The following is a 24710-nucleotide window of genomic DNA, read 5'->3' as shown; positions in this document are numbered from 1 at the left end:
CAAACGTGAATGGCATTCACGAGAGAAATTTGAGATCTCAAAAACAGTACACAGCGGCGTATGGTGGATTCGTGAAAACAAAAACTGGAAAAAAAACGGATCTCCTGGGACATATTTGGGGCTCTCCAGAAACTCAGTACGTTTTCAGAATGAGCCTGGGTTGAATATTTTTGTTTTAGTCCAAGACCCCATCACATAATTTCGCTTTCTTGCAGGGATGCATTAAAACATAATGAATATTAAAGTTAGATAACATTTTCCACAATTTATGACTCTTATAGTGCCAGTGAACAGAGAACAGGGTATACACAGTTGGCACAGCACAAAAAGTCACTAAAGGCACAGTAAGTTTTACCATTATAGTTTGCTTTTTAAATGGCCATGAAACCGCCCACTATCAGTTCAAGGCCAGCTCTGAATTTTTTTTTAAAAATGCATGATAATGGGCGTGGAGCTCTGCGAGCAGAGGCAGGAGTGGGCGTGGCAAGCAATGCAAGGGAGAAGGAGGGGAGCGAACAACTGTTGTCAGTTAGCTCACAAAATGAGACACAAACCGTGAGGAGAAATAAACAGTAATTTAATGCCCTGCTTCATTTGTTATTCGTAATTTCATATACACACAACCACAATTTATATAATTATATAGATAATCGTGTTCATATAAACACTATAAATGAGGACTTCTCCCTCAATCCCCGGGTCTGAATGCTGACTCAGTGCAGCAGGTCTCTTGCCCTGTCAATTTTAACCATTAGCCCTGCTGCTAATCTAGAGGATTTAGGCAATTGCAGAAGCGCCGCGATGTGTTTAAATGTGAACAAACTTAAGTGATAAAAGTCCACCATAGGCTGGTCCACCGGCCCTGACAGCATTCTGGGGAAAAACATTCAACAAACTGGATCATGGAAACAAACACATACGACCCTTCATGAACAGCTAAATATGTGCCTTGGGTCCGTGGATGCAGTCTCACCAAATGACCAACATAGGGTCACACATCTTGGCACTGGCAGGTCTGTCTTGCCTTGGAAAGCATGCGCAGTCATGAATAATTAAGAGCTCTTCTCATAGGATAAGAAAACTCCGCTATGAATAATAATGAGAAACTGATGCCTAATCACTCCACTTGCAGTTTTGCGCTACATCACCAATTTTGATCCAGCCCCAAAAATCTTTTTAAACCCAGAAGATAAAATTAGCTGACAAAAGCTCAAAATTATCCATTTTGCCCACAATCAAAGCCAACAGATGCTAAAATTGTCTTAATTGAGGCTCAACACACACAAATCTGTTAAAATCTCAAACAATTAAGTACTCAAGGGTTTCTTGAACCTTTTTGTAATGTGAACAACTCTAAACACTAAATTACTGTCATTGCAACCAACTGGAACACCTTATCAAATGCATAACACAGGGACAACCATCCAAATACCCTAGCAAATTGGTTAGTTCAGCGTGAAATGGGCCTTTACATAGATCCCTTTCAACTGCAGTAGATGTAATTTCAGTCTGCGACCTATAGCATCTTTGCCAAAACTGGCCCTCATCATTGTCAAGGCCACCGACTGCAGTTCTGCCTCTATCCATAGGCACAGAGGATAAAAAGTCCCCTAAATAAACCTGGGTTCTCCCAAGGTTTGTTCTCCATTTCTATCAATTGGTAGAATGTTGGTTCCTTTCCACTGTCACCGCTGGCTTGCCTAGTCAGGACTGGTGTAGCTGCTCTTCAGTAGATCATCCTTCATTGTGACATTTGTATAAAAATGAAGTGACTCATGTGACACTGAGTTCTTTGCAGCATTCCATACCACTACTCTACTTCTGCACATGGTTGATATGCTGAATATATTCCACAATACATTCCAATTCCACTTGAGATATTGTTAAGTCTAGTCATCTATTCTCCTGTTCATCTATGTAAAGGGTGTCAAACTCAGTTCCTGAAGGGCCAAAGCCCTGCACAGTTTACTTCCAACTCTGTTACAACACATTTACCTGTAGGTTTCAATCAATTCTGAAGGTTTTAATTTGTTCGATCCTGTGTCTTTAATTAGGGTTGGAACAAAAAGATGCAGTTGGCCCTCCAGGACCTGTGATCTATGTAGTGGCTTTAACAAATTCTACATTGTAACTTGCCTAATAACTCATTAGCAATCACCTAGTAATGATGACCAATCAATCAACCAATGAATCAACCAACCATTCAATTAATTAATTGCCCAATCAATTGATTAGTCAATCAATTAATCAATCAATCAATCAATCAATCAATCAGCCAGCCAGCCAGCCAACTAATCAGGAATCATTTAAGACATTCTTCAATATCCTTCAAAACGTGTTCCTCAATCTCAATGACCTGACTGGATTTTTTACATTTATTTATATACTTTATTTAAAGAAAATCAAATGCAGCTGCTAAGAAATCAGCCGAGAGTTGGCAAAATGGGACAGCATTGACGTCTGAAATAATTTGCAACATTTTTTATTTGAACTTTCCATGCTGAGCAACAGCACTGACCTGCTTTAGAAGAACAGGGATGTTCACATGAGGCTATTTTCCCTGGAGACATCTCTGTGCCACTCTGCATACTTAGATCTGTTGACTGATGGAGGGGAAGCAGACAAAATATACACACATCATCACCTGTTGTGAAATTAATTAGCCACACAGAAAGAACGTGAAATGGGGCACAAGATTCTTTCTGTGTCATTTTTTTATGATGCATTTGTGTGGCTCTCTTTATTTCAGGGGGTGGTGGAGGTTGGAATGACAGTGCACCTGTTCCTCAAGGTGGCAGACCACTTATTTTGGGAGGTCAAGGTGGGGAACCCTGTCAAGCAATGGGATGGAAAACACGTGGAGGTTTCGGAGGTGGTGGAGGAGCCTGCACAGCTGGTGGAGGAGGTGGAGGATACAGAGGTTAGCAATCTTTGCATTCAATTCCCAACCGTGGCTTATTGAAAAATGTGAACTTGCTCACATTTATGTAAAACTCAGTGCAATTTCCAAGACCCTTGAGTATTAAAGTCCAAAAAGGTAAAAACTGTGCTTGTTGTTGTTAGACTTGGATCTTTGTTTTTCCTCTAATTTAGAAACCAATTATAGCACTGTTTTAAAGTGTGTCCTTTAAATGTAAGACAACATAGGGTGCCCTCATAAAAAAAGCCACCATTTTTTTTTTCCAGCTTTCATTTTGTCACCCGCATAGCAAAATATCTCTGGCCTCGCTCTGGCCCACACAATCAGCCTTTGCTTGGCCCACATGCTGCAGTAAATTACAGTACATAACTGAACCAAGTCTGGCCTACAGATAAGGGCAAAACATGGACCATATCTGGGCCAAGTCTCTGCCAAGTTAATAACCAATAACTGAGCCTGAACTGGGTCAGATGTGTTAGTGGCTCACGACTGCAATGAAATTGATAAACCCATGAATAACTGCAATTTTGGTGTGTTATGGCATGCTTTTTCTCCTGAGAACTGATTGGTAGATTTTTTTTTTCCTTTATTTAAAAATAATAATAAAAATATATTTTAAATGTGGGTCAAGATAGGTCAAACATACATGGCCCACAAGTAAATCATTAACATCTGGCCCAAATACTACATTTTAAATATAAAATAAATAAATATATAGGCTAATGGATTTCTTAAGTGTAGTGCGTACAACATTGTTTTCTTACAGAAAGTAAAGGAGTAATGAGTAAACATAAAGAAAAAAGAAAGTAAAGAGGCCGAATGGTGGAGGTTTGCTTTTTATCCTTGAGCTGCAGATGGTCTGTTTAACTGTTTTCTCACTAGTGAAGCGTTTAGTTTTTCCACTTACAAAGTCCATCATGTAAATAGCAAATGCACCATGGCACGACGCAACTGACTCTTAAAGTGAATGTGAGAAGAGACTCTGATTGGTTTAATGCACGTTATGCTCAAAACACACCTATAATACATTAAGAGAATAAGCACATCCCTATTAGACTATGCGTCAGGGTGCAGAGCGTATTTTTCCATCTTTAAAATAGTGGATTCAGACGTGCCCTTAATGTTTTTGCACCATGCGCTTTAGACTGGGCCTAGATCATTAAAATAGAGCCCTATAAGGTAAGGGAATGACCAGTGTAAGTCGAATTTTGGGAAATATAGCTAGTTTTGCCAGAAATGTAGTCATATACTTCTAATTAGCCTGGATAGCAAATACCTGCATTCTTTGAGTTCTGTGTCATTTTAGTATTGCTTGTCTCATCTGTGGTTATAGGGGGCAGTGCGTGGCACGATAATGATCCCAGAAAGGATGGAGATGATGGAACGTCGTACATAAGTCCAGATGGCGAGATGTACCTTGAACCACTCAAAGGTAACACAATACAGTAGTGTTACTGCATGAAAACTAAATAAAATGGTAGGATTGATGTACATATGTACATCTTACTAGCTGCAAAATCGAATATGATCTTAAAATATGCTGCATTCCTGGTGTTTCAAAAGAAAAAAAAAAATGTCAATGTGCTCAGCTTCAGGTGGTTCCAGGAGGTTAGTAAGTGGTGAAAAGCTCCTAATTTGCACCTAAAAAGCTCGTAGATTTAACATTTAAATAAAATATTGCATATTATTTACACTATCTATAGTGAATATGATCTATAACATTAGAGATTGTATAGACATTAAGCCAGGTAAAGACACGTGTCATAAATCACAATTTATCAGTCATTTTAAGCAAATAACATTTGTTTTAAGTTTCAGTCATATAAGAAGACATAAGTACTAGCAAAACATAATGTTTATTATTTGTAAAATACACTCTGATGTCTACTCTTAATTTCTACCAGTTAAACAGCCATATTTTTTTATGTATAAGTTGATGAATTGACATGTTGTAAATCCAGCAGCTGTAATCACTGCCCTGCAGCACAGGCTAACATATCGGTGCCTATCAGCTGTAATTGACCTTTCGCTAAGCTTTACCCTCCTTAGTTACTGTTGTTATGCCTGGCAAACTTTCGTGCCTGGCACGTATATTAAAATATGTTTGCACTGGTGTCAGACATTTCCAGGGATGTAATTAGCCATTATAATTTGTCGTTTTCGAACAGGTGAGATATCTGAGAAAGCCAGACAAAAAAAGGACTGCAGTATGCACTACAAGGGTATATTCACAACAAAACACGCAACCGATTAGAAAATAATTTCAGCTAAAATTGAAGCTAAAGCCTAGCCACCTCATATGCTTACCATTTAACAGCTTAGCTCATAAAACAAATTAAAACGTGATTTTTCTTTTCTCAGCCAAAAAGCCTCATAGACTAAATGTTGTGCTATGAAATATAGCGTTACTAACCAACGAGGAAACGGGCATGGACAGACCTTCTACATAATTAATTCATAGAAAGAACAGATAGGGGGAAATTGATAGATGTGTGCCAAATATTGGCATCACTGACCCATAACAATGTACAGTATCTACAACTGTCAGTATGTTTATGTGCATTTTATACCGTTTCTATTCTAATTTGCAGTTATGTGGAAAAAATAAATACATTGAAATGCAAATCAAAGTGAACAAACAGATTTTCCCTACCAGCAAATATTAATCCGACACCAAATATAAAAGCAGACACTAACCTGCTATAAAATCGTCACCAATGACTAAATCTCCAAAAGACTGATTAATTTATTGAATTGTAGCTCTGACATAGGCATAACTGAGATTAAATACACAAATGACTGAAAAACAGCTGCAGGTGAAGTATATTGAACGCAAGTGCTCAGTTTGTGGTCATATCTCTGCTTTGTTCTGTTGATATGAAATCCAAATATTCACAGCTTGAAACAGATGGAAAATGACTGGATTGCGCTGCTTTTACAGCCCCTCACACAGCTTGATCCAAGCTGGCATTTCTCCCCTTGGGTTTTAGGTTTTTGGAAAAGGAAAAAAATTCCACCATCCCATCCAAACTTTTAGGATATAATGCACAAAGCTTTGGCTTGTTTCCCTCGCTGGAAAGCTTGACAGACCTCCTGCGCGTAGCTACGGTTGCTTAGCCAGGATTGGTGTGTGGCGGTTTTTGTGTGTGGCTTAGCAAAGGGTCAATTGGTCACTTACTGCAGTCATTTTTAATCTGTTTGAATGACAAAATACATGTTCCTATACACATATCACAAACTACAATTTTTAAGACTGCTAACAATAATAAAATATGACCAATAAATATATTAAAAATATGATTGGATCCCCCCAAAAATAGCCTTTGGCCAAGGATTTAACATAAAATATTACATAACATACATTCAATTCAATTTATTTATAAAGCACTGTAAAACAACACAGTTGACCAAAGTGCAGACAACAAGGAGTAAAACAAACTTTAAAATACAAATAAATAAACATTAAATGTCAATATCTCAAGCTGTGCTAAAAGCCAAATTGAACAAGTGGGTTTTAAGAAGAGATTTAAAAACTGTAATGGAAGAGGCTTGTCTAATGTACAACGGCAGCTCATTCCACAATTTTGGTGCAGCCACAGCAAAAGCCCGATCCCCTCTGAGCTTTCGACTGGTCCTGGGCACACCCAAGAGGAGCTGGTCGGCTGACCTGAGCGAACGAGAAGGTGTGTAGGGATAGTGAAGCTCAGAGAGGTAAAGGGGTGCAGTACCATTTAGACACATAAAAACAAATAAAAGTAACTTAAAATGAATCCTGAAGTGCACGGGCAGCCAGTAAAGAGAAGATAAAATCGGGGTGATGTGCTCGTATTTGCGTGTGCCAGTTAAAAGACGTGGAGCTGCATTCTGAACCAATTACAGTCGACAGATCGAAGACTGACTCACCCCAAAATAAAGGGCATTGCAGTAGTCCAAGCGGGAGGTTGTAAAAGCATGGATTACTGTTTTAAAGTGCTTGTGCGATAAAACGTGCTTAATTTTGGCCAGTTTTCGTAAGTGAAAGAAGCTAGAGCAAACAACAGACCGAATCTGGCTTTCAAGCTTTAATTCAGGATCCATTTTAAAACCCAAGTTCACAATCTCTGGTTTACAAACAGTTTCGAGATTATTTAGGTGTATAGAATGAGCGACGTTGGAACTGGGACCAAACACCATCACTTCGGTCTTAGAATCATTAAAATGGAGACAATTTAGTTCCAACCAAGACTGGAAATGTCCTTTGAACATGAGTCCAGTGCATTTAGAGGAAGGTCATCTGTACTTTTAAGGGGAGCATAAATTTGACAGTCATCGGCGTAACAGTGAAAGGAGATGCCGTGTCTCCTGAGAATCGAACCAAGTGGAAGCAGATATAGAGGGAACAATATAGGGCCCAGAATAGAACCCTGTGGAACTCCATAAGCTAGTGGAGCACAGGAGGACTCACAATCACCCAACATCTTATCTATTAACATAAGCATCAGGTATAGTTCAAACTTAAATAGTCGTTTAGAAGATGCTCAAACATAGACTCTATAAGAACAACCCTCGTAGAAACACTTAAACGCTGGATTAAAGGTGCCTTGCTTAAGGGTCCAATCATTATACTCAATACCATTGTGGAGATTAACAACCAATAACCCTTTAATTATAAGTCATAAGCTTTACTACTATGCCACTTGTTTTATGGTGATGTTGTTCCCAGGCATGGAAGGCAACGGTGAAGTTATTATCAACCCAGTGCAGAACTGCAGTCACTGTGAGTCAGGAGATTGCCACGAGACCTCTGAGGGCATGGTGTGTTACTGTGATGAAGAGCTCACGCTGGCCCCAGACGGAGTGTCCTGCATCAACTCCACCGGTTAGTTTGTTCATAACACACTTCACACACTGCCATTAGGAGAACGACTGTCTCATAAAATGGCAAAATGAATGTCTGGGAAGAGTGTTCTCAAAATGACAAAGCTCTTTCTCAAGAGCGGCACTTACCTCGGTGAAATCCAGCTCAGTTCTTTACCATTTACAGTCTGTCTGACAGAGGTCATCATTGTGAACTGTAGCTCAGTTTCTAGAGAGGGGGAAAGAGAGAGTGAGGGGGGAGAAAGACTAAACTGCTGCACATCTCTGTCAGCAACTGAATTGTCCTTAATTTAGAATGTTTATGCATCTGTTCAGTAAAAAAATGTGCAGATTCTATCTGTCCTTGAATGTTTGTTCGAAGAAAAAATAAGTGTTCTTTAACTGTGCACTTGAAGTGTATTTTTAGATATAAACAGTTGAAGTCAGAATTATAGCCCCCTGAATTATTACCCCGTTTATTTTTACCCCAATTTCTGAAGGTTTTACCAACAAATTTCTAAACACGATAGTTTTAATAAGTCATCTTTAATAACTAATTTATTTTTGCTTTGCCATGATGACAGTAAATTATATTTTACTAGATATTTTTCAAGACACTAGCATTAAGCTTAAAGTGATATTTAAATGCTTAGCTAGGTTAATTGGGTTAACTAGGCAGGTTAGGGTAATTAGGCAAGTTATTGTATAACAATGTTTTTTTCTGTAGACTATCAGAATATATATATATATTCTGATTCATGTTCAGAATCAGAATATCAGATATTTCACAATATAATTGTGATGCGTGTCAATGTTTGTAGAAAAGGGGAAAAATAAAAAGATATATGTTAAGATCAAGTCTGCAGTTCTGAAACTGAGAAAAAATTTACATTTTGCAATTAAATAACTTTGCTAAACACCAACACACACACACACACACACACACACACACACACACATATATATATATATATATATATATATATATATATATATATATATATATATATATATATATATATATATATATATATATATATATATATTTAATTCCTTGACTTTTACTACATATGTGTATATTTCCTGCTTGTTATTTTTTCTTTTAAATTACAAAACACAAAAGAGTTCTAATTATTTTTTACATACAACTACCATAGAGGAACAGACATACCTGGGTGGTCTAACGTAGACTTACTACACATTTATAGTCTGTATTACCAAAAAGATTGTATTTTTAGGGTGATGACTTGATTAAATATGACAACAGACACTTAAAGCTTAATTTTAATATCTCAATAAAAGCTTTGCACGTAAATATGATGTGACAATAGTCATATTATTCTCGTATAATACGTAATATGGTAATTCTAGTAGTAACAGAATTCTGATAGCTCTAGTATCAAACGTATGTGTTCTAAATATTGTTCACTTTAAAAAAAACTCATGGAGGGTAGTCAGTGAAAGTATTTATAACTTATATTTGAAATGGGTTAATTGTTAATTGTTCTTGTTGCAACTAAAGTTTTTAAAACTGCTTTGTTTTATTTTGTTCTCCATTTTGGCTGATGACAAAATATGACCAATGACCATACAAACACCTCAAATATAGTGTTACTGTAATACATGGTTAAGGTTATTTTCTTCAGCATGCAATGGGTTCTGGGTTTAAATCCTGATCTGTCCCTTCAAGACACTTAAACACAGTTAAAGATATACCAGAGTTAAGCACAAATACAAAAATTTCTCCTTAATTCTTTGTATTTGTCACTGTGTGTTTGTTACAGAGTTGCCTCTGCTGCCGGCACAGCCGTCTTTGTCTCATCTGGCACTGGGTCTCTCTGTAGGGACCTCTGCGCTCATCGCTGCCTTGCTATTGGCCGTTTCTGGTGTTATGATCAGTAAGTAGACTACGTCAAATCCTATTTGTGAGAATAGTGTCAAAGTGTCTAAGAGGCTAACCAAAACATGAGTCTAGCAGGCAAATAGTTTGAGGAAGATAACAGAACAATACACGACCTGACAAAAGTCTTGTCGTCGATCCCAGTTGAAAGAGCAACACATATTAACTTGACTTTTAGTTGATCATTTAGAAATGTGGCAGAAGGTAGATTTTTCAGTAGAATCAACAGCATGCCAATCATCACAAATACTGCAGAAGACCTATTGGTCACTGCATGGACTCAAGATTCTCACATAAAAATTAATTCTTTGTCCACTACACAATGATTTCATATTCTATAATGTACATTATTTCTGTTAAGTGACAAGACTTTTGTTTAAGCAAAGTCAGACCTTACTGTGCTAATTAAATAATTAAAAATCAAGGCAAGATCCTATTTTATTTTGATAAAATAAGCATTATCTTGAGGCCTTTGCCTTTCATATAAGCCACTTCTGATACCAAATGATCAACTAGAAGTCGTTATTATTTGTTGTTCCTAAAACTTGGATAGGTGACAACACTTTTGTCAGCTATATGTTGTTGTTTATAAAAAAATAAAAATAAAAAAAAAAGTTAAATAAGTGCACGTTTTGTTATTTTAAATAATATTCACTATGAATTGGGATTGTTTCATCTTTAAAAAGAAAGTATCGTAATCATATCTTTCACATATGACACACAGACCAGTGCTAAATTTGAGCCGGATCTTGCCAGATCCTGTTCTGGGAAATGTTAGAGAGTCGTATTTTGTGTTCCAGTATTTAGTTTAACTGATCCGGTGTTAACTTTTGCTTGGTAAATAAGTGTGTGTGTGAATAAGTCCGAGTTATTAACAGCGCATACACATAAAGGTCATCACCTCGACCAATCAGCTTTCTTACGTTTACTGTACAATCGCTCTCATTGTTTGGTGATTATGGCTTTGTGCGCAGTGAGTAGCGAAAATAAATAACGACATAGTGGCCTGCCTAAATAATATTTGTATTTTAAAAAATGCCAGAGACAGTCAAGCATATATATATTTTTTTTAAATCCACAAGTAAATCTGAAATTGAGCCTGATTAAGAGAAGATGAAACTGCTCCGCTGGAGCAGGAAAGCAGAAAACAAAATTATCTCAAGTCAGCCAGAAAACATGACAGAAGAGGTAACTCTGTGCTCTTCTAGAAGATTAGACTGTGTCATTTTCACTTGGCACATAATAGTGAACTGAATGTCAGTGATGTTAGTAAGCTGGATATTGATGTTTCATACGATTTATGTTTGTTGACCCATAACGGTATCCATTTGTTAAGTGTGACATCACACAAAGCGGCTTCCAGGTCCAAGCGCTCTATCAAACTGTATGAGGAGACTCATTAAATAATAAAAAATAATAATAATAATTTTTCGAAAATCACTTTCGCAATGTAAATACTTATGCCTAAAATCCGATGGCCAGAGAGTGATTATTTTTTTAAATAAGTTATAAAAATGTTGGTATTTGTAATGCAGCAAGTCCAGAGACTGTTGTGCACACTATGACATTTTACAAAATTTACTTTCATCTGTGATATGACTAAAAAGTGTCCATAAACAAAAATAAATATTTTATCAATTCAAATATACCCGGAAACAATATTCCCAGCCTGATCTCACGAGAAAACAAAAGTATTTTACGTTTTGTTAGTTTAGTAACTAATTTATACAAATTCGTACAAGTTCAGTCATTCAAAATTATATGATTTTAAAAAGGAGGCGTGGCACCCAGCCCCACCCCTATCCCCAATCGTCATTGGGTGATGAGCAAATCGAAGTAAGTTATACGAATTAGATCGTATAAATTCATACAAATTAGCCACTAAATCAAAATGTTATGAATTGCCGTGAGATTGCGTTGGTATTCTATACGTTACGTCAAGTGGATAATGCACAAAACAGCTAAAGACGGATCAAAAATTTAGATTAACGGCTTAGTAAAATCATTTTTCGGAAAAATTAAAAATTGTGTGACGGACATTGATCACGGTAACTTTTATTTCCTGTTTACAATTATCTATTTATAAATTAATCTCTGACACAGACCATATAGTTTAGTAATAATACAGAAAAAAGACTACAAAATTGTTCAAATTAATAAAATTTAAATTTTTATTATTATTTTAAATAATATTCAGGATGAATTGGAACTGTTACACCTTAAAAAAAAACAATGCAGTAAAGATTCTAAATGGACTGCATGCATCATGTGTTTGTATCTTGTATTTACAATTCATTAATTCAAGGTTTGCACACACACACAGAAATTGAGGCAGAGAAAGAGGGAGAGAGCCTTCACATTTAACACATCATCTGTCCATCTACAGTATAGTAGTAGCCTCTGAGTGATAAATAGAAAAGACGCATGATAAATGGGCTGTTAGCTGGACTCTGACAAGGCTTGTCGATTACCGCTTTACGAATAAATCACTTCCACAAGCTGCACTAATGTGTTTACTGTTTGGGTCAAGCCCACCAAACTTTGCAATGCATGCTTTTCTTGAATACTGTTTGTGGGTGTGACATTTCAGATTTGCCCATTTCATTTGCAATAATATACTCCATAGTTATTTAGTTGCTTATATTTAAACTATTAAAATCTCAGAGAAAATATTGATTTATTCATTAATTAGGCTCAAAATTAGCCCTCAAATAAAACTCAAGAACAGAAATGTAACAGTACATAATAATTTATTAAACAGTCCATAAATATTAATATACAATAATGTAGGCCCGGATTGGCTAATCCTAAAAAGTCATATTTTGGTTTTGGGGGTCTCCAACAACAGTCGGATATGCTTACATGGTCAAAAAACACGTTCATTGTATTATAATATGAATTTATTTTTACCTAATTATTCCAACAACTCTCATATGATTCAATCAGTGGTTCATTTGTTCCCCAACCCCTCTTTAGCACGATGCTAATCAGGTCGACTGTGTTCAGCGTGAGACAAAGACAAATGCCCAGCATGGCTTATCAACAAGTAGTCAGAGTGCAGAGTATATTGTGAGCCCAATGCAGGAGTGCAATAAAGCAGTGCAGTTAAACACCAGTATATTGCTCGAATCTTAATCATGAGCAGGCCCGGATAGGCTAATCGGGAAAACCGGGAGAATTCCCGGTGGGCCAGTCCATTTTTTGGTCACAAGGGCCGGTGTCCTTAGCTGCTTGCACTCTCAGCAGTTGCACTTTTTTTCAATTATTTATTTATTTGACCATAGCCTCACTCTTTTTATTCATTATTTTGCCGCAGCTCCGCTCTTTTTATTTTTTTTCTCGCAGCCCCGTAAACAAAATGCAGCCTGCAGATTATTAATGATGTAACTATCATCATTCGACTCAAAACAGCGGCACCTTAGTGAATGTAAGAATTCGAATAATTAATATTGATTAATAATACACCTGCTCAATGAAAATCAGATGATTCACTACATTAATAAATCTATTTGTTTTTCATTCCAGTCACATCAAATTAACAGTGCCACTGTGGTCCAGTGGTCAGCATGTTAAACTATGATGCGGCTGACCTGTGTTCGAACCTCATTTGAAAAATTTTTTTTTTTAGTTTTGTCATTTTTTATTGTTAAGACATATAATACTGTTAGGGTTGTTGAAAATTTGAAGTTCTAAAGCAGTTGTTTTCTTGAAAAAAGATGTGACAGTGTCCTTAGAAACTAAATTAGAAATGATCTTATTTTAATAGTCAGTTGTTAACTGAGATGGGCCAGTCTAAGGCTTGAAACTCCAGGGCTGAAAAGGAGTCCCACTCCGGCCCTGACCATGAGTAAAAACAGTGACACACATTCAGTATAAATCCACACAGTGGCAAAAGCTGAAATATTTTGAAACCTGACCGCCGAACATGTGTAGGACGGTGGCCATAGCAACGTCAAACGGCAGTGGACTATCGTGTTTAAATCCGTGAACAAAGCGACATGTGTCACGTTTTCAACCTGGCTTTAGATGCGATATGAGAATATAAAAAGTTAACCAGAAGCGGTAACAAGTAATGAAACACAATTGAATACATAATTAGCAAAATAGAGAAAACAAGGAGGCAACTATTTTAATTACACTTACTTAGGGGCCGATCACCCCAAACAAGCTTGATGCGTTGAGAGGCGCCTATTTTAAATGGTTTACTTATGGAGGCTAGCGTTTTGCGTGCTGCTTAAGCATCCTTGTTTTTCATGCCATTGCTCGCCGTGCGCTTACAGTTGAATAAAGTCAACTCTGTATGACTTCACAAATCTTGAATATCACAATATTATTTGATATTAAAGTTATATTTATATCAACAGCAACACTCTCGCAAAATACCCAGCTGATTCAGTTGTTGCCTAGCAACATAAAAAGTCCACATTGCTTCTTTTTTTCTTGTCAACAAAAAAGAAAGTGAGGTGCGCTTTGCGTTTTTGGAACGTTACGCGCATTCGGAGTGATCGGCCCCTTACACTTGTGAAATGGAGAAAGAAACCGATCTATGATCTGTGTACTGTAAAATTCCTGTCAAGCTCAGACAAAAATCCCATTCATCAAAAGTCTTTTTGTAAGAATTCATTCTTAAGCTGCATTTCTCATCCTAACCAAAAGAAGGTGCTCCTCTGACTTTTCACACAACAGAGACCAACTTCTATGCACCCTCCAGAACAGTGGATGGCATCACTGTCCTGCCATCTGCTGTGAGCCACCACTTAAGCCATATTAACAATACCTGTGTTTTGTCGTATGTACGTTTTCGTGCAACTAGCTAGTGAAACTCTATAGTGTGGATTTTGACTCGTGTCTGTATTTTTTATTTATTTATTGTTTTTTTGCCTGTTTACTAGAAGCACGACTTCAGTCATTTCACTTCATTTTCTGTTGTTTACTGTTGTAAAGATAATTTGTTAGATTTTTTTCTGAAACGAAAGCCTCGAGTTTCGTAATTAATTTTCTGCTATGGGGGTTATCTGTTGAGAAGATATTTCAGCTGGGAATATCCCCAGTTTTGGGAGACCCGGGTTCAATCCTCACCTAAACTACCTTGTTACAGTTTTCTGATCCTTTCTTTAATAAATGACCAACAAATACCCTGTTGTAAGCATGTAGATTGCTGAAACACTCGTCAGAAAAATGAGGGGAACACAGCACAAGGCCGGGGCTATAATGCTGAGGTGTTTTTGCAAAAATAAACTTTAACCACTGAGTCTTCACAGCCTTCACAGCCTATCTTTGGGTGGGGAAACTAACACTAACTTTCCCTCTCACTTCAGAGCACAGTTCTTTTTACTGTGTTTGTGGGCGAGGCCGGGGGTGGTTTGAATTTTTCTGGGTATGCACGGGAAACAAATGTGTGGGGCTTGAGTTTCGTATCAACGTCGTGCTGGGACGGTTAAAGACTCATTACAGCGGCGATTCATTTGAACTACTATGAGTCGACTCTTTTATAGATGAATCAACAGTTTTAAACACAGTGCACTTTTAAATTTAAATGAGAGCTGGATATTTTGCTTGTGTTACACACTGCATGGAACGTCATTTTCAAAAACCCAGAATAAAGGCTCTTAAAGCTATGATTAACTATTATATACAATGTACTGTCTATGTATTTTGTATAATATTAAATAAATATTTATGCAATTACTATACTCTTTGCTTCCTCTATGTTAAGCTGCTTTGATACAATTTGCATTGTAGAAGCACAATAGAAATAAAGATTAACTAAATGAAATGAATAGACTTTGACTCAACAGCAACAATTTGACTTTACTTGAACCTGTTAATGTTTGTAAGTATGCACACATTACTTTACTCAACAAGGTAAATATTTCATTATTTTTAAAGTAAAATGAACTAATCACTTTAAGGGCAATGGGTTTACTTACTACTTTAAATACCTTTTTAAGCAAACAAAACCACTATTAAAACTACAAGTGGAACTTGAAATCTACTCCTTAAATGTGTACAAGTTCCATAGAAATTGTTGGTTATAGCCACATTGCTTTTGACTTTGAACCACTCCATTGTGAAATCGCCTGATATATGCTGTGCTGATTATTGTCCAGTGTACAGACGTAAACACACCGAGCTCCAGTCGATTCAGTTGGAGCTTCAGAGTCCTGACTGTAAGTTGAGCAAACTGAGAGCCTCCACCATCATGACCGACTACAATCCCAACTACTGCTTTGGTGGAAAAACAGCCTCTGTCAATGATCTGAAAGAGGTCCCGCGACGTAACATATCTCTTACCAGGTCAGGAGCAGTCTGATGCTTTGAATAAGTGGAACTAATCTTCCAATTTTAACAATACTGTTAATGAATGTTTGATTTGTAGAGGATTGGGGCATGGGGCATTTGGGGAGGTCTATGAAGGACTGGCTGTTGGGATACCAGGAGAACCCAGTCCCATGCAGGTTGCTGTAAAGGTAAGATTGGCTAATTAATCCTCAAAATATATATGTTTTTTTTTTTCATTGATTTTTTTTATACTTATCTACACTGAATATACAATATTTTTTAAGTAATAAACATGTATCTGCCGGTCAAACTATTATTCAAAATGAGTTGAATCACAATTCCTAAAGTTTGTTTTAAGACAACTTAATTTAAAATATCTTCAAGCTGGTAAAGCTGATCTGAGATCACTTAAACATTATGAAATCCAACACATGTGGATTTCATGGTATTACACAGATTGCCCCCTTAATGGAAAAACATGACATTTTTAAAACAGAAGTGTTGTAACCAAGTCCTGTTTACTGAAATATGACCTTCACAATTTGATATGTGTTTCAAACCACTGATTCGAAACAAATGATTCGCTTTTGTGAAGCAGTGCTTCGAAAGCAATTATCACTGGTATACATACATATGTACTTAAATAATATTAATACATTTAGAAATAACTGTTCAAAAGTGTGAAAAGATGCATCTGCCTTAGATAGATAGATAGATAGATAGATAGATAGATAGATAGATAGATAGATAGATAGATAGATAGATAGATAGATAGATAGATAGATAGATAGATAGATAGATAGATAGATAGATAGATTGATTGATTGATTGATTGATTGATTGATTGATTGATTGATTGATTGATTGATTGATTGATCAGTGGTTGGTTAAATGAGTGGCTAAGTGAGTTATTTATTTGTTAAGTAAGTGGTTGGTTTGGGTTGAGTTAGTGGTTAAGTCAGTGGTTGGTTTGTTGAGTGAGTAGTTAAGTGAGTGGTTGGTTGAATGGTTGGTTGGGTGGGTGTGTGGGTGGTTGGTTGCTTGGTTTGGGTTGAGCGAGTGTGTCGGTGGTTGGTTGAGTTAAGTCAGTGGTTGGTTGGTTGAGTGAGTAGTTAAGTGTGTGGTTGGTTGAACAGTTGGTTGGGTGGGTGGGTGGCTGTGTGAGTGAGTGAGTGAGTGAGTGAGTGAGTGAGTGAGTGAGCGAGTGAGTGAGTGAGTGAGCGAGCGAGCGATTGAGTGAGTGAGTGAGTGAGTGAGTGGTTGGTTGGTTAGTTAGTTGAGTGAGCGGTTGTTTAGGTGAGTAGATGAGTTAGTGGTTAAAATATTTGTTGGTTGGTTGGTTGGTTGGTTGGTTGGTTGGTTGGTTGGTTGAGTGTGTGGGTAGGTGGTTGGTTGAGTGAGTGGTTGTTTGTTTCATTGAGTGGTTGGTTGGTTGTGTGGTTGAGTAAGTGGCTGGTTGGTTGGTTTGTTGATTGATTGTCTTAGTCATTAATAGTATGCATGAATTTGATTGTCAAATTATTATTTGATTAGACCCTTCCTGAGGTGTGCTCTGAGCAGGACGAACTGGACTTTTTGATGGAAGCTCTAATAATCAGGTAAAAATTCAAAAGTAAAAGTAGTTACTTAAAGCACACAATTCCTCATACTTATTTACCTGGACACGAAAGGACCACATTTCTCTTTCTTTTCTTCTGACAGCAAGTTCAGTCACCAAAACATTGTGCGATGCATTGGTGTAAGTCTCCAGGCTCTGCCTCACTTCATTCTGCTGGAACTGATGGCCGGAGGGGATCTGAAGAGCTTCCTGAGGGAAACTAGACCCAGACTTGTAAGAACACACAGACCAGTCACAAAATGCTCGCAGCAGTTTCTAGCATTGCATAAACATTGTTAACTGCTTAAGCCATCATTTTATGTTAAAGGGAAAGTTTTCCCAGAAATTTGCCATCATTTAGTCACCTTTTATTTGTTCGGAAAAAAAAAATTAAGTATTTTTGTTGTTTTTTATCTGTTAAACACAAAATAATATGTTAAATAAAAAAAAAAAAAGTGACCAAATAAATAAAGTGTGACCAAAAATATATCGAAAACGATCATATTTTAATAATCCTTTGTATTGACTGAATATATATGCTGAAGAACATTTAAAATGCATTAAATGTTTAACTCAAGTGTGCTATTTGGTATTACATTAAACATTATTGTAGTTATATTAATATTTTAAACATTATACACTGTAATTTTGTACATAATAAGTAAGTACGTGTTTAAAAAAAATCTTTATTTTTTTAGATTTCTGTCTATTATATATTACAGAAATGTACTTGTACTGGTATACCCATAATTCTGTGTCTATGTAATATTTCCCAGGAACACCCTTCCAGTCTAACTATGGTAGATCTTCTCAACATAGCCAGAGACATTGCCCGCGGCTGCCAGTACCTAGAAGAAAACCAGTTCATCCACAGGTATAATTACCCATTCCAGATCAATTTAACAACAGATGGACGATCTTGCTTTTTCTGAAGTCAGCACAAATTCAAACTCGTAGACTCCAGGAGTCTTGCTTCCCTCTCGTACCTGCGATGGGAGTTCTACATCCTCTTGACACTCTCATCCAGAATGGCATGAAAAATGAGTCCACTTAGAGCTCATTTATGCTACATGAACAGTCCGGTCATCAATCCAGCTATAGAACAGGGACGCTGAGACACTTACCCATCTGCGCTCTCCTACTGAACTCTCTCACTCGGTCAAGTTAAAATGTATCTGGGCCTGCGTTTTCGTTCTCAACTTTCTGCTCAAACTCCAGAGGGACTTAAAGTTTCGCCTTTTCTGGGAATTTTTTTAAGCATGAAAAAGGCATAATCCATTTCTGTCAGATGCAGGGTGTGCAAGACCAAAGCCCTTCAGGTAGCTCTACAAATGCTTGGAAGTCTGATATCCTGACCTAACTAAACATCAATATCATCAAAGATCAGGATTATTTACAGTACTACCTTTATAACCGAACACTTGTCTGTAGCTTAATTGGCCACAAACTTAAGCAGGATGGTTGGAACCTGTGCAGGTTTTTGTTTATGTTTGTTTTTATTGAGTTTATGGAGCAGATAATTCCAGGTGGAATATTTTCTTGATGTGCTCAAGCAATATCTTAATTATGTATTGCTACTAACAGTCTCAAGCAAAACTTTGCTGACAAAAAATATAGCAAACTAAAACACTTGACTCATACACTGAACAAATAAGTGACTCATTATATATTCTCACAACTTCCCAAATATTCCCAATATATATATGAATCAAGTCCAAAATGATTTATATCACTGGCAAATCCTGACTTAAAGTTTTTTTTTTTTTTTTTTTATGCAAATAAAATCTAAGATATATAGCATTAATAACTCCCAGCTCCAAACTCCAAACTACTGAAACATACAAATTATTTTCATGCAAGTGGCCACAGGTAGCTATTGTAAATGACACCACTTGCAGAGGAAGTACGGTTGCCTGAGCGTCCAAGTCCGAGAGTGCAAGCCTGAAAGTGCAAGTGCAAATCTGCAGCCAGACTCTTTTGCATGTGTTGGCACAAGGCCACAGGCCAAGTGCCTTAGTGTCCCACTAGTGAGGATATACAGCCCTATCGCACTGCTTCGAGTGTGATATTGCATTTATACAACAGTTCGACAGCATAATCATGTATATAAAAAAGACAATCAAACACGAGAGTCTAAAAGCCTTTTGTAAAAGGAACTACTTTCTTCCGCCATTCATTATCATCTGCAGCTGACCGTCAGAACAGCAGAAACCAATGCTACTTCACCACTTTAGAGGTAGAATTTGAATGATTCTCTTACGTAAAAATCTAAAGTGAAAAGGTGGTTTTGCTGACATGTTAAGGTTATAAGGCTGAACAGCATGACATGCCATCAGTCTACAGAGATTTCCCAGTATTTCACTGTTGCAATTGGAAAATAACAATAATTGTCCCTGAAAAAGCCAAAGCAGCACAATCATTACCAGATTACTGTTGTGGTTGTGATAAGGTAAAACGCTAAACACATGCAGGCATTTCTTCTTTCTTTTTTTTACTGAACTAGTCTGTGGTAATGAAAACAGGGGACGCATTAAAAAAAACAAACAGATGGCCAAACAAAAAGGTAACTCAGGGTTTTACAAAGAGTGGCCAACACAAAGTAGATACAATCCTGATATGCAAGTTTCATTTCATACCCAATACCCTACAATTGTAAGGTATAAAAACAGCACTACAACATGCAAAAAAAAGATCAACTTAGATTGTCACATACCTGTTTAATAATGATTTGATCAGCTGTAGTTAAAAAAAAACCCATTTTTTTTTTCTTTTCTGAGGGCTCATTATGCGGTCTCTGTTGCTGTCTTGTTGATGGACAGCGTCAATCATCTTTGCTCTGCACCTAAACAAAGTCTCAAAAGAACATTATGTTGTCCAACAGCTGCAATATTTGCAATTTGCAATACTAGGATGAAGAGGCTGGACAAGTGCTGTTATCTGCAGAATATTGCAAGACTACGAGCCAATCAGATTCAAGAACTTTTTTGTATTGTATATGTTTTAATTATTAGGGAGAAGCCTGAATCATAAGTCTGATTTTACAATTACAAATTTTCATTCACATGCATTACATTTACAGTATTTATAGGTTATATGACATATTATTATATATCTGAGTCTAAACATGAACGGAATATGTCCACACCATTTGAATTACATTTCTTTTTTCTTTTCGGCTTAGTCCCTTTATTAATCAGGGGTCGCAACAGCGGAATGAACCGCCAACTTATCCAGCATGTTTTATGCAGCAGATGCACTACTAGCTGCAACCTATCACTAGGAAACATCCATACACACTCCATACACACTCATCCATACACACTCATTCACACACATACACTACGGACGTTTTTGCTGTGAGGCAACAATACTACCCACTCTGCCACTGCATCGCCCATTTGAATCACAGTCAAATAAATTGCTTCTCTAGCATCATATTTGATGTGCAATTTATTAACAAAATTTGGTCACACTTGTTGAGTCACACTTGAAATTTGGTCACACTTAATATTAAGCTGCTTTACTATGTACTTACATTAGAAAGTAAGTACAGTGTACTCATTGTGTTTGTATTGTATTGCAGAACACTTCTGGTGCTCTTGAAGTGAGATACTGTACGGGTAAGGTTAGGGACAGGTCTGTGGGTAAATTTAAGTTTGGGTTAAAGTAAGGGAAGGGTCAAAGGTGTAATTATAAATGTAATTACAGAATTAATTACAGATGTAATAAAAATATTTGTTCAGTGTAAAAACAAAAAAATATATATATATACACGATTATAATAGTATACATAGTAATTAAGGCAATTTGATATAAAGTGGAACCCACAATTTTACTAAAATAAAAAAATAAATTAAATATAAAAAAAAACTTCCTCATACATACAATCTCCTGATTTTACAACAAACAGTGTTTACCCACAGACACCTGGCTGTCAGATAGAGCACTGTGTATTAAATACACAAAACTCTGTCAAAAACACATAGGAAACGCTCAAGTTCAACTTTTTGTTGAGCTGTTAAGCATGTCAATGTAAAGAGACAGCAATGAAATTGCATGTAAACCAGTACATTAGATCTGTAAAGCTGAGTCTCATGGACATCAAGACAGCAGGGTACTAATGCAATTCATCAAGGCCTCAAGGCTCTATTGGTCATACAAAAATGATTCAAATTTAGAATACTCTGACGTGTATGTTCCCTGAAACTAAAAACAAGACACAAGGCATTTGAGAGACTTGAAAACATTTTAAACCTTATATTATGACAGGAATATATTTACAGCAACATGTATTTATCATATACAGTGTTGTCAGATAATTATGAAAGAAGAGACAGAACAAATCCAACTAATGTGTTTTGTTGACCTGATCCACTTAAAAGTTTGACAAGTGTATATCTATAGATAGGTTCCCATTATAGGGTAGACTATGATAAGGACATAATTTGTACTTAACTGTGCACCTATAGTTTTGACAGCTTCATTGTTTATAATTGCAGCTTTCTATCTTTATTGCTTCGCTAGTTCTTTAGATGAGTGTCATTCATTGTGCATGCTCTATAAATATGTGTGAACAGGGTCTCATAATGATGCAAATGTCTCTTAATTATATGTAGTGGACATCAGCAGACAATAGCTAATAATTAAATATGCATAACAAATATTATTAAAAAGGACCAGTATAACATTCAACTTGTTGAACCTATATCTATCTTCAAGAGGAAAGACACTTATTTAGAAAAAAAAAAAAATGTATATGGGGGTGGCAAATTGGAAAGTCCATAATGTTGATGACGAAAATGTTTTTTTTTTTTCTTCAATATTGTCATAATAATAATTAATAATTCCTTACAACTTAATATAGCACTTTTCTGGACACCCAAAGTACTTTACACATGTTTTAGGGGGAATCTCTTCATCCACCACCAGTGTGCAGCATCCACCTGGATGATGCAATGGCAGCCAATTTGCATCAAACCGCACACCACACACCAGTTAATTTGTGGAAAGGAGACAGAGTGATGAAGCCAATTATGAAAAGGAGATGTCTCCCATATTTCAGACATACTCCAGCCACCCTCAGGTTTTGTTATTTCTCCTGGCCTGATGTTATTTTCTACTCCCATAATTTCACCCACCTCCCCACAACAACACTCATCCACCACCCGGTCCTCAGCTTTTTGGTGCAGTCTGTAACACCAGTATGTTGGTGCATAGTACTGTTACTTACCTAGAGTGTATTTCTGAAAACCATTGTTAGCCAACTAAGGTCGCAAGTTGCGTTGTTTCAAACATAATTTATTGATTTGCCGTTTCCCAAATCCATCGATCAAACAAACATTCGCAAACTTGTGCACTTGCAATTACACCTCTGGAGCTATAGTTAGAAACATAGTTCCTGGCTGCGTGCTGTTCACAGTTATCCCCCCTATGCCCTATTCATTCTAACATTCTACAATTTAAACTTGGAATGATTAAAAAAAAAGCATTCACTCTTCAAGTCACCACTCTTAGGTGTAGTTTGCTTTCAAAGTATGTTTACAGTTCAGTAAACAATCTACATTTAGAATTTTGCTCCCTTGACAGTGCACTTTGAACACACTTATGTCATTTTGAACACAGCTATGGCTCATGACGAAAGCTATAGGTGACCTATTATTCAAAAACAGAAATTATGTTATGTCTAAAAGGTTTGTGAAATCAAAACTATATAGCATATGTTAATGCTTTTAATTTATAGAAGATTATTTATTAAGTATCTGTACTGACATCGGCCTACTGGTTAAAACATTTCTCCAGTGGTTTGTGTGTCAAATTGTAAAAGTAAACTTTTCAAAAAACAAAAAAGAAACATTATCCTACTTAATAATAATAATTATCAACTTCATCATTAATATTATTATTAAAGTATGATTTTTTTTTTTTGGTTTCCTAATAAATAATAACTGTCAAATCAAATCACTTTTATTGTCACATCATCAGCAGCACGTGTGCTATGATGAGTGAAAAGCTTAGGTGCTGGCTCCAGACAGTATAAAATACAAATACGACAACAGTGCAAAATACAGACAGTGCAAATAAAATGACAGTGCAAAATACATACCGTGCAAATACAACAGCATACTCCTCAAAAAGAAACAAAAAAAAAAAAAAACCACAACAAGACACAAGACTATGTAAAATTGACAGCTATTTATACATTAAATAGGTGTACCCATAGTTGTAGGCAGTATTGTTTCAAGTATGGATTGGTTAAAGTGCAGTGCATGCTACATATTGATGTTCTGCAGTGAGGGGTGTGGAAGAGTCTGTGTGAGGTGTGTTCAGTGTTCATCAGCCTGATAGTCTGGCTAAATATAATTTCTTAATAAATTGCCTCATTATTTATTTATTTGATTTATATGTGTGAATATATACATATTTAGATATTAGAACACAATGTTAGCTTTTGTAAGTGATTGTATGTTTTAGAATAGAATATGTAATGTTCTTAATAATATTTGTAAAGGAAACATTGGACTGACCCACTATGAACCGTTTATATATATTTCAATTAATATGGAATGCGAGAGCATGTTTTTACCAAAACTAATATTGGAATTGTTTTACATGTGTGTGCCTAATTTGCACAAAGAAATGACGGTGTTCTTTTCAAAAGAAGTTGTTACCACCCCGTTCAGAGCATCATTACTGGTGTTTTATGTTATAACTAACATGGTTCAAACGATGGATCTGTGACAGAGAAACTACAGGTTTTGGGAAACACTCGTCACTACATCATTCTTTTCCCAATCGATGTATCGTACTATGATAGTTAAGCTGTGAGTGTTGTGGAAAAAAGATTCTGGTCTGCAAAATTTCTAAGTTTCTAAGTCAAAGTTTTCAAAACATCACAAAGTCTGAGATCTCCAAAGACTTTAGGCAAAGCAGTTTATTGTTACAGCATCAGTAACAACAGAGACAGGTCGGTCGAGTGTCTCATGAGTGTAGGCTAGCACACAGTTTAAATACACTTCTTTGTCTTATCGCTCCACCCAAATTTACACATTAACACATTAGCTTCTCCACTAATGGGATTTTAAATCTCTCAGATGCTTCCTACCCATGGCCAGTTGCTCTAGCAATATATCTTGTTCTCTGTACCTTGAGCTGTCAACTGTAAGCTTCAGCTGAAG

At 36.4% G+C, this 24710-nt stretch overlaps 1 protein-coding gene across 2 annotated transcripts in view; it reads left to right on the top strand.

The window, feature by feature from the left end:
• The window catches only part of alk (ALK receptor tyrosine kinase), an 859538-nt gene that overhangs the window by 811067 nt on the left and 23761 nt on the right, over positions 1-24710 (top strand). For both annotated transcript variants that reach the window (XM_087289256.1, NM_001423965.1), the window contains 9 exon segments: positions 2750-2920; positions 4254-4352; positions 7623-7778; positions 9541-9654; positions 15767-15953; positions 16036-16126; positions 17472-17536; positions 17640-17769; positions 18312-18409. In XM_087289256.1, coding sequence (XP_087145382.1) covers positions 2750-2920; positions 4254-4352; positions 7623-7778; positions 9541-9654; positions 15767-15953; positions 16036-16126; positions 17472-17536; positions 17640-17769; positions 18312-18409 — 1111 coding nt within the window.

The sequence above is a fragment of the Danio rerio genome, chromosome 17, assembly GCF_052040795.2.
Source record: "Danio rerio strain M-AB ecotype USA chromosome 17, GRCz13ab, whole genome shotgun sequence".
Taxonomy (NCBI): domain Eukaryota; kingdom Metazoa; phylum Chordata; class Actinopteri; order Cypriniformes; family Danionidae; genus Danio; species Danio rerio.
The sequence above is the reverse complement of the archived record's forward strand: the minus strand, read 5'-3'. Positions and strand labels throughout refer to the sequence as shown.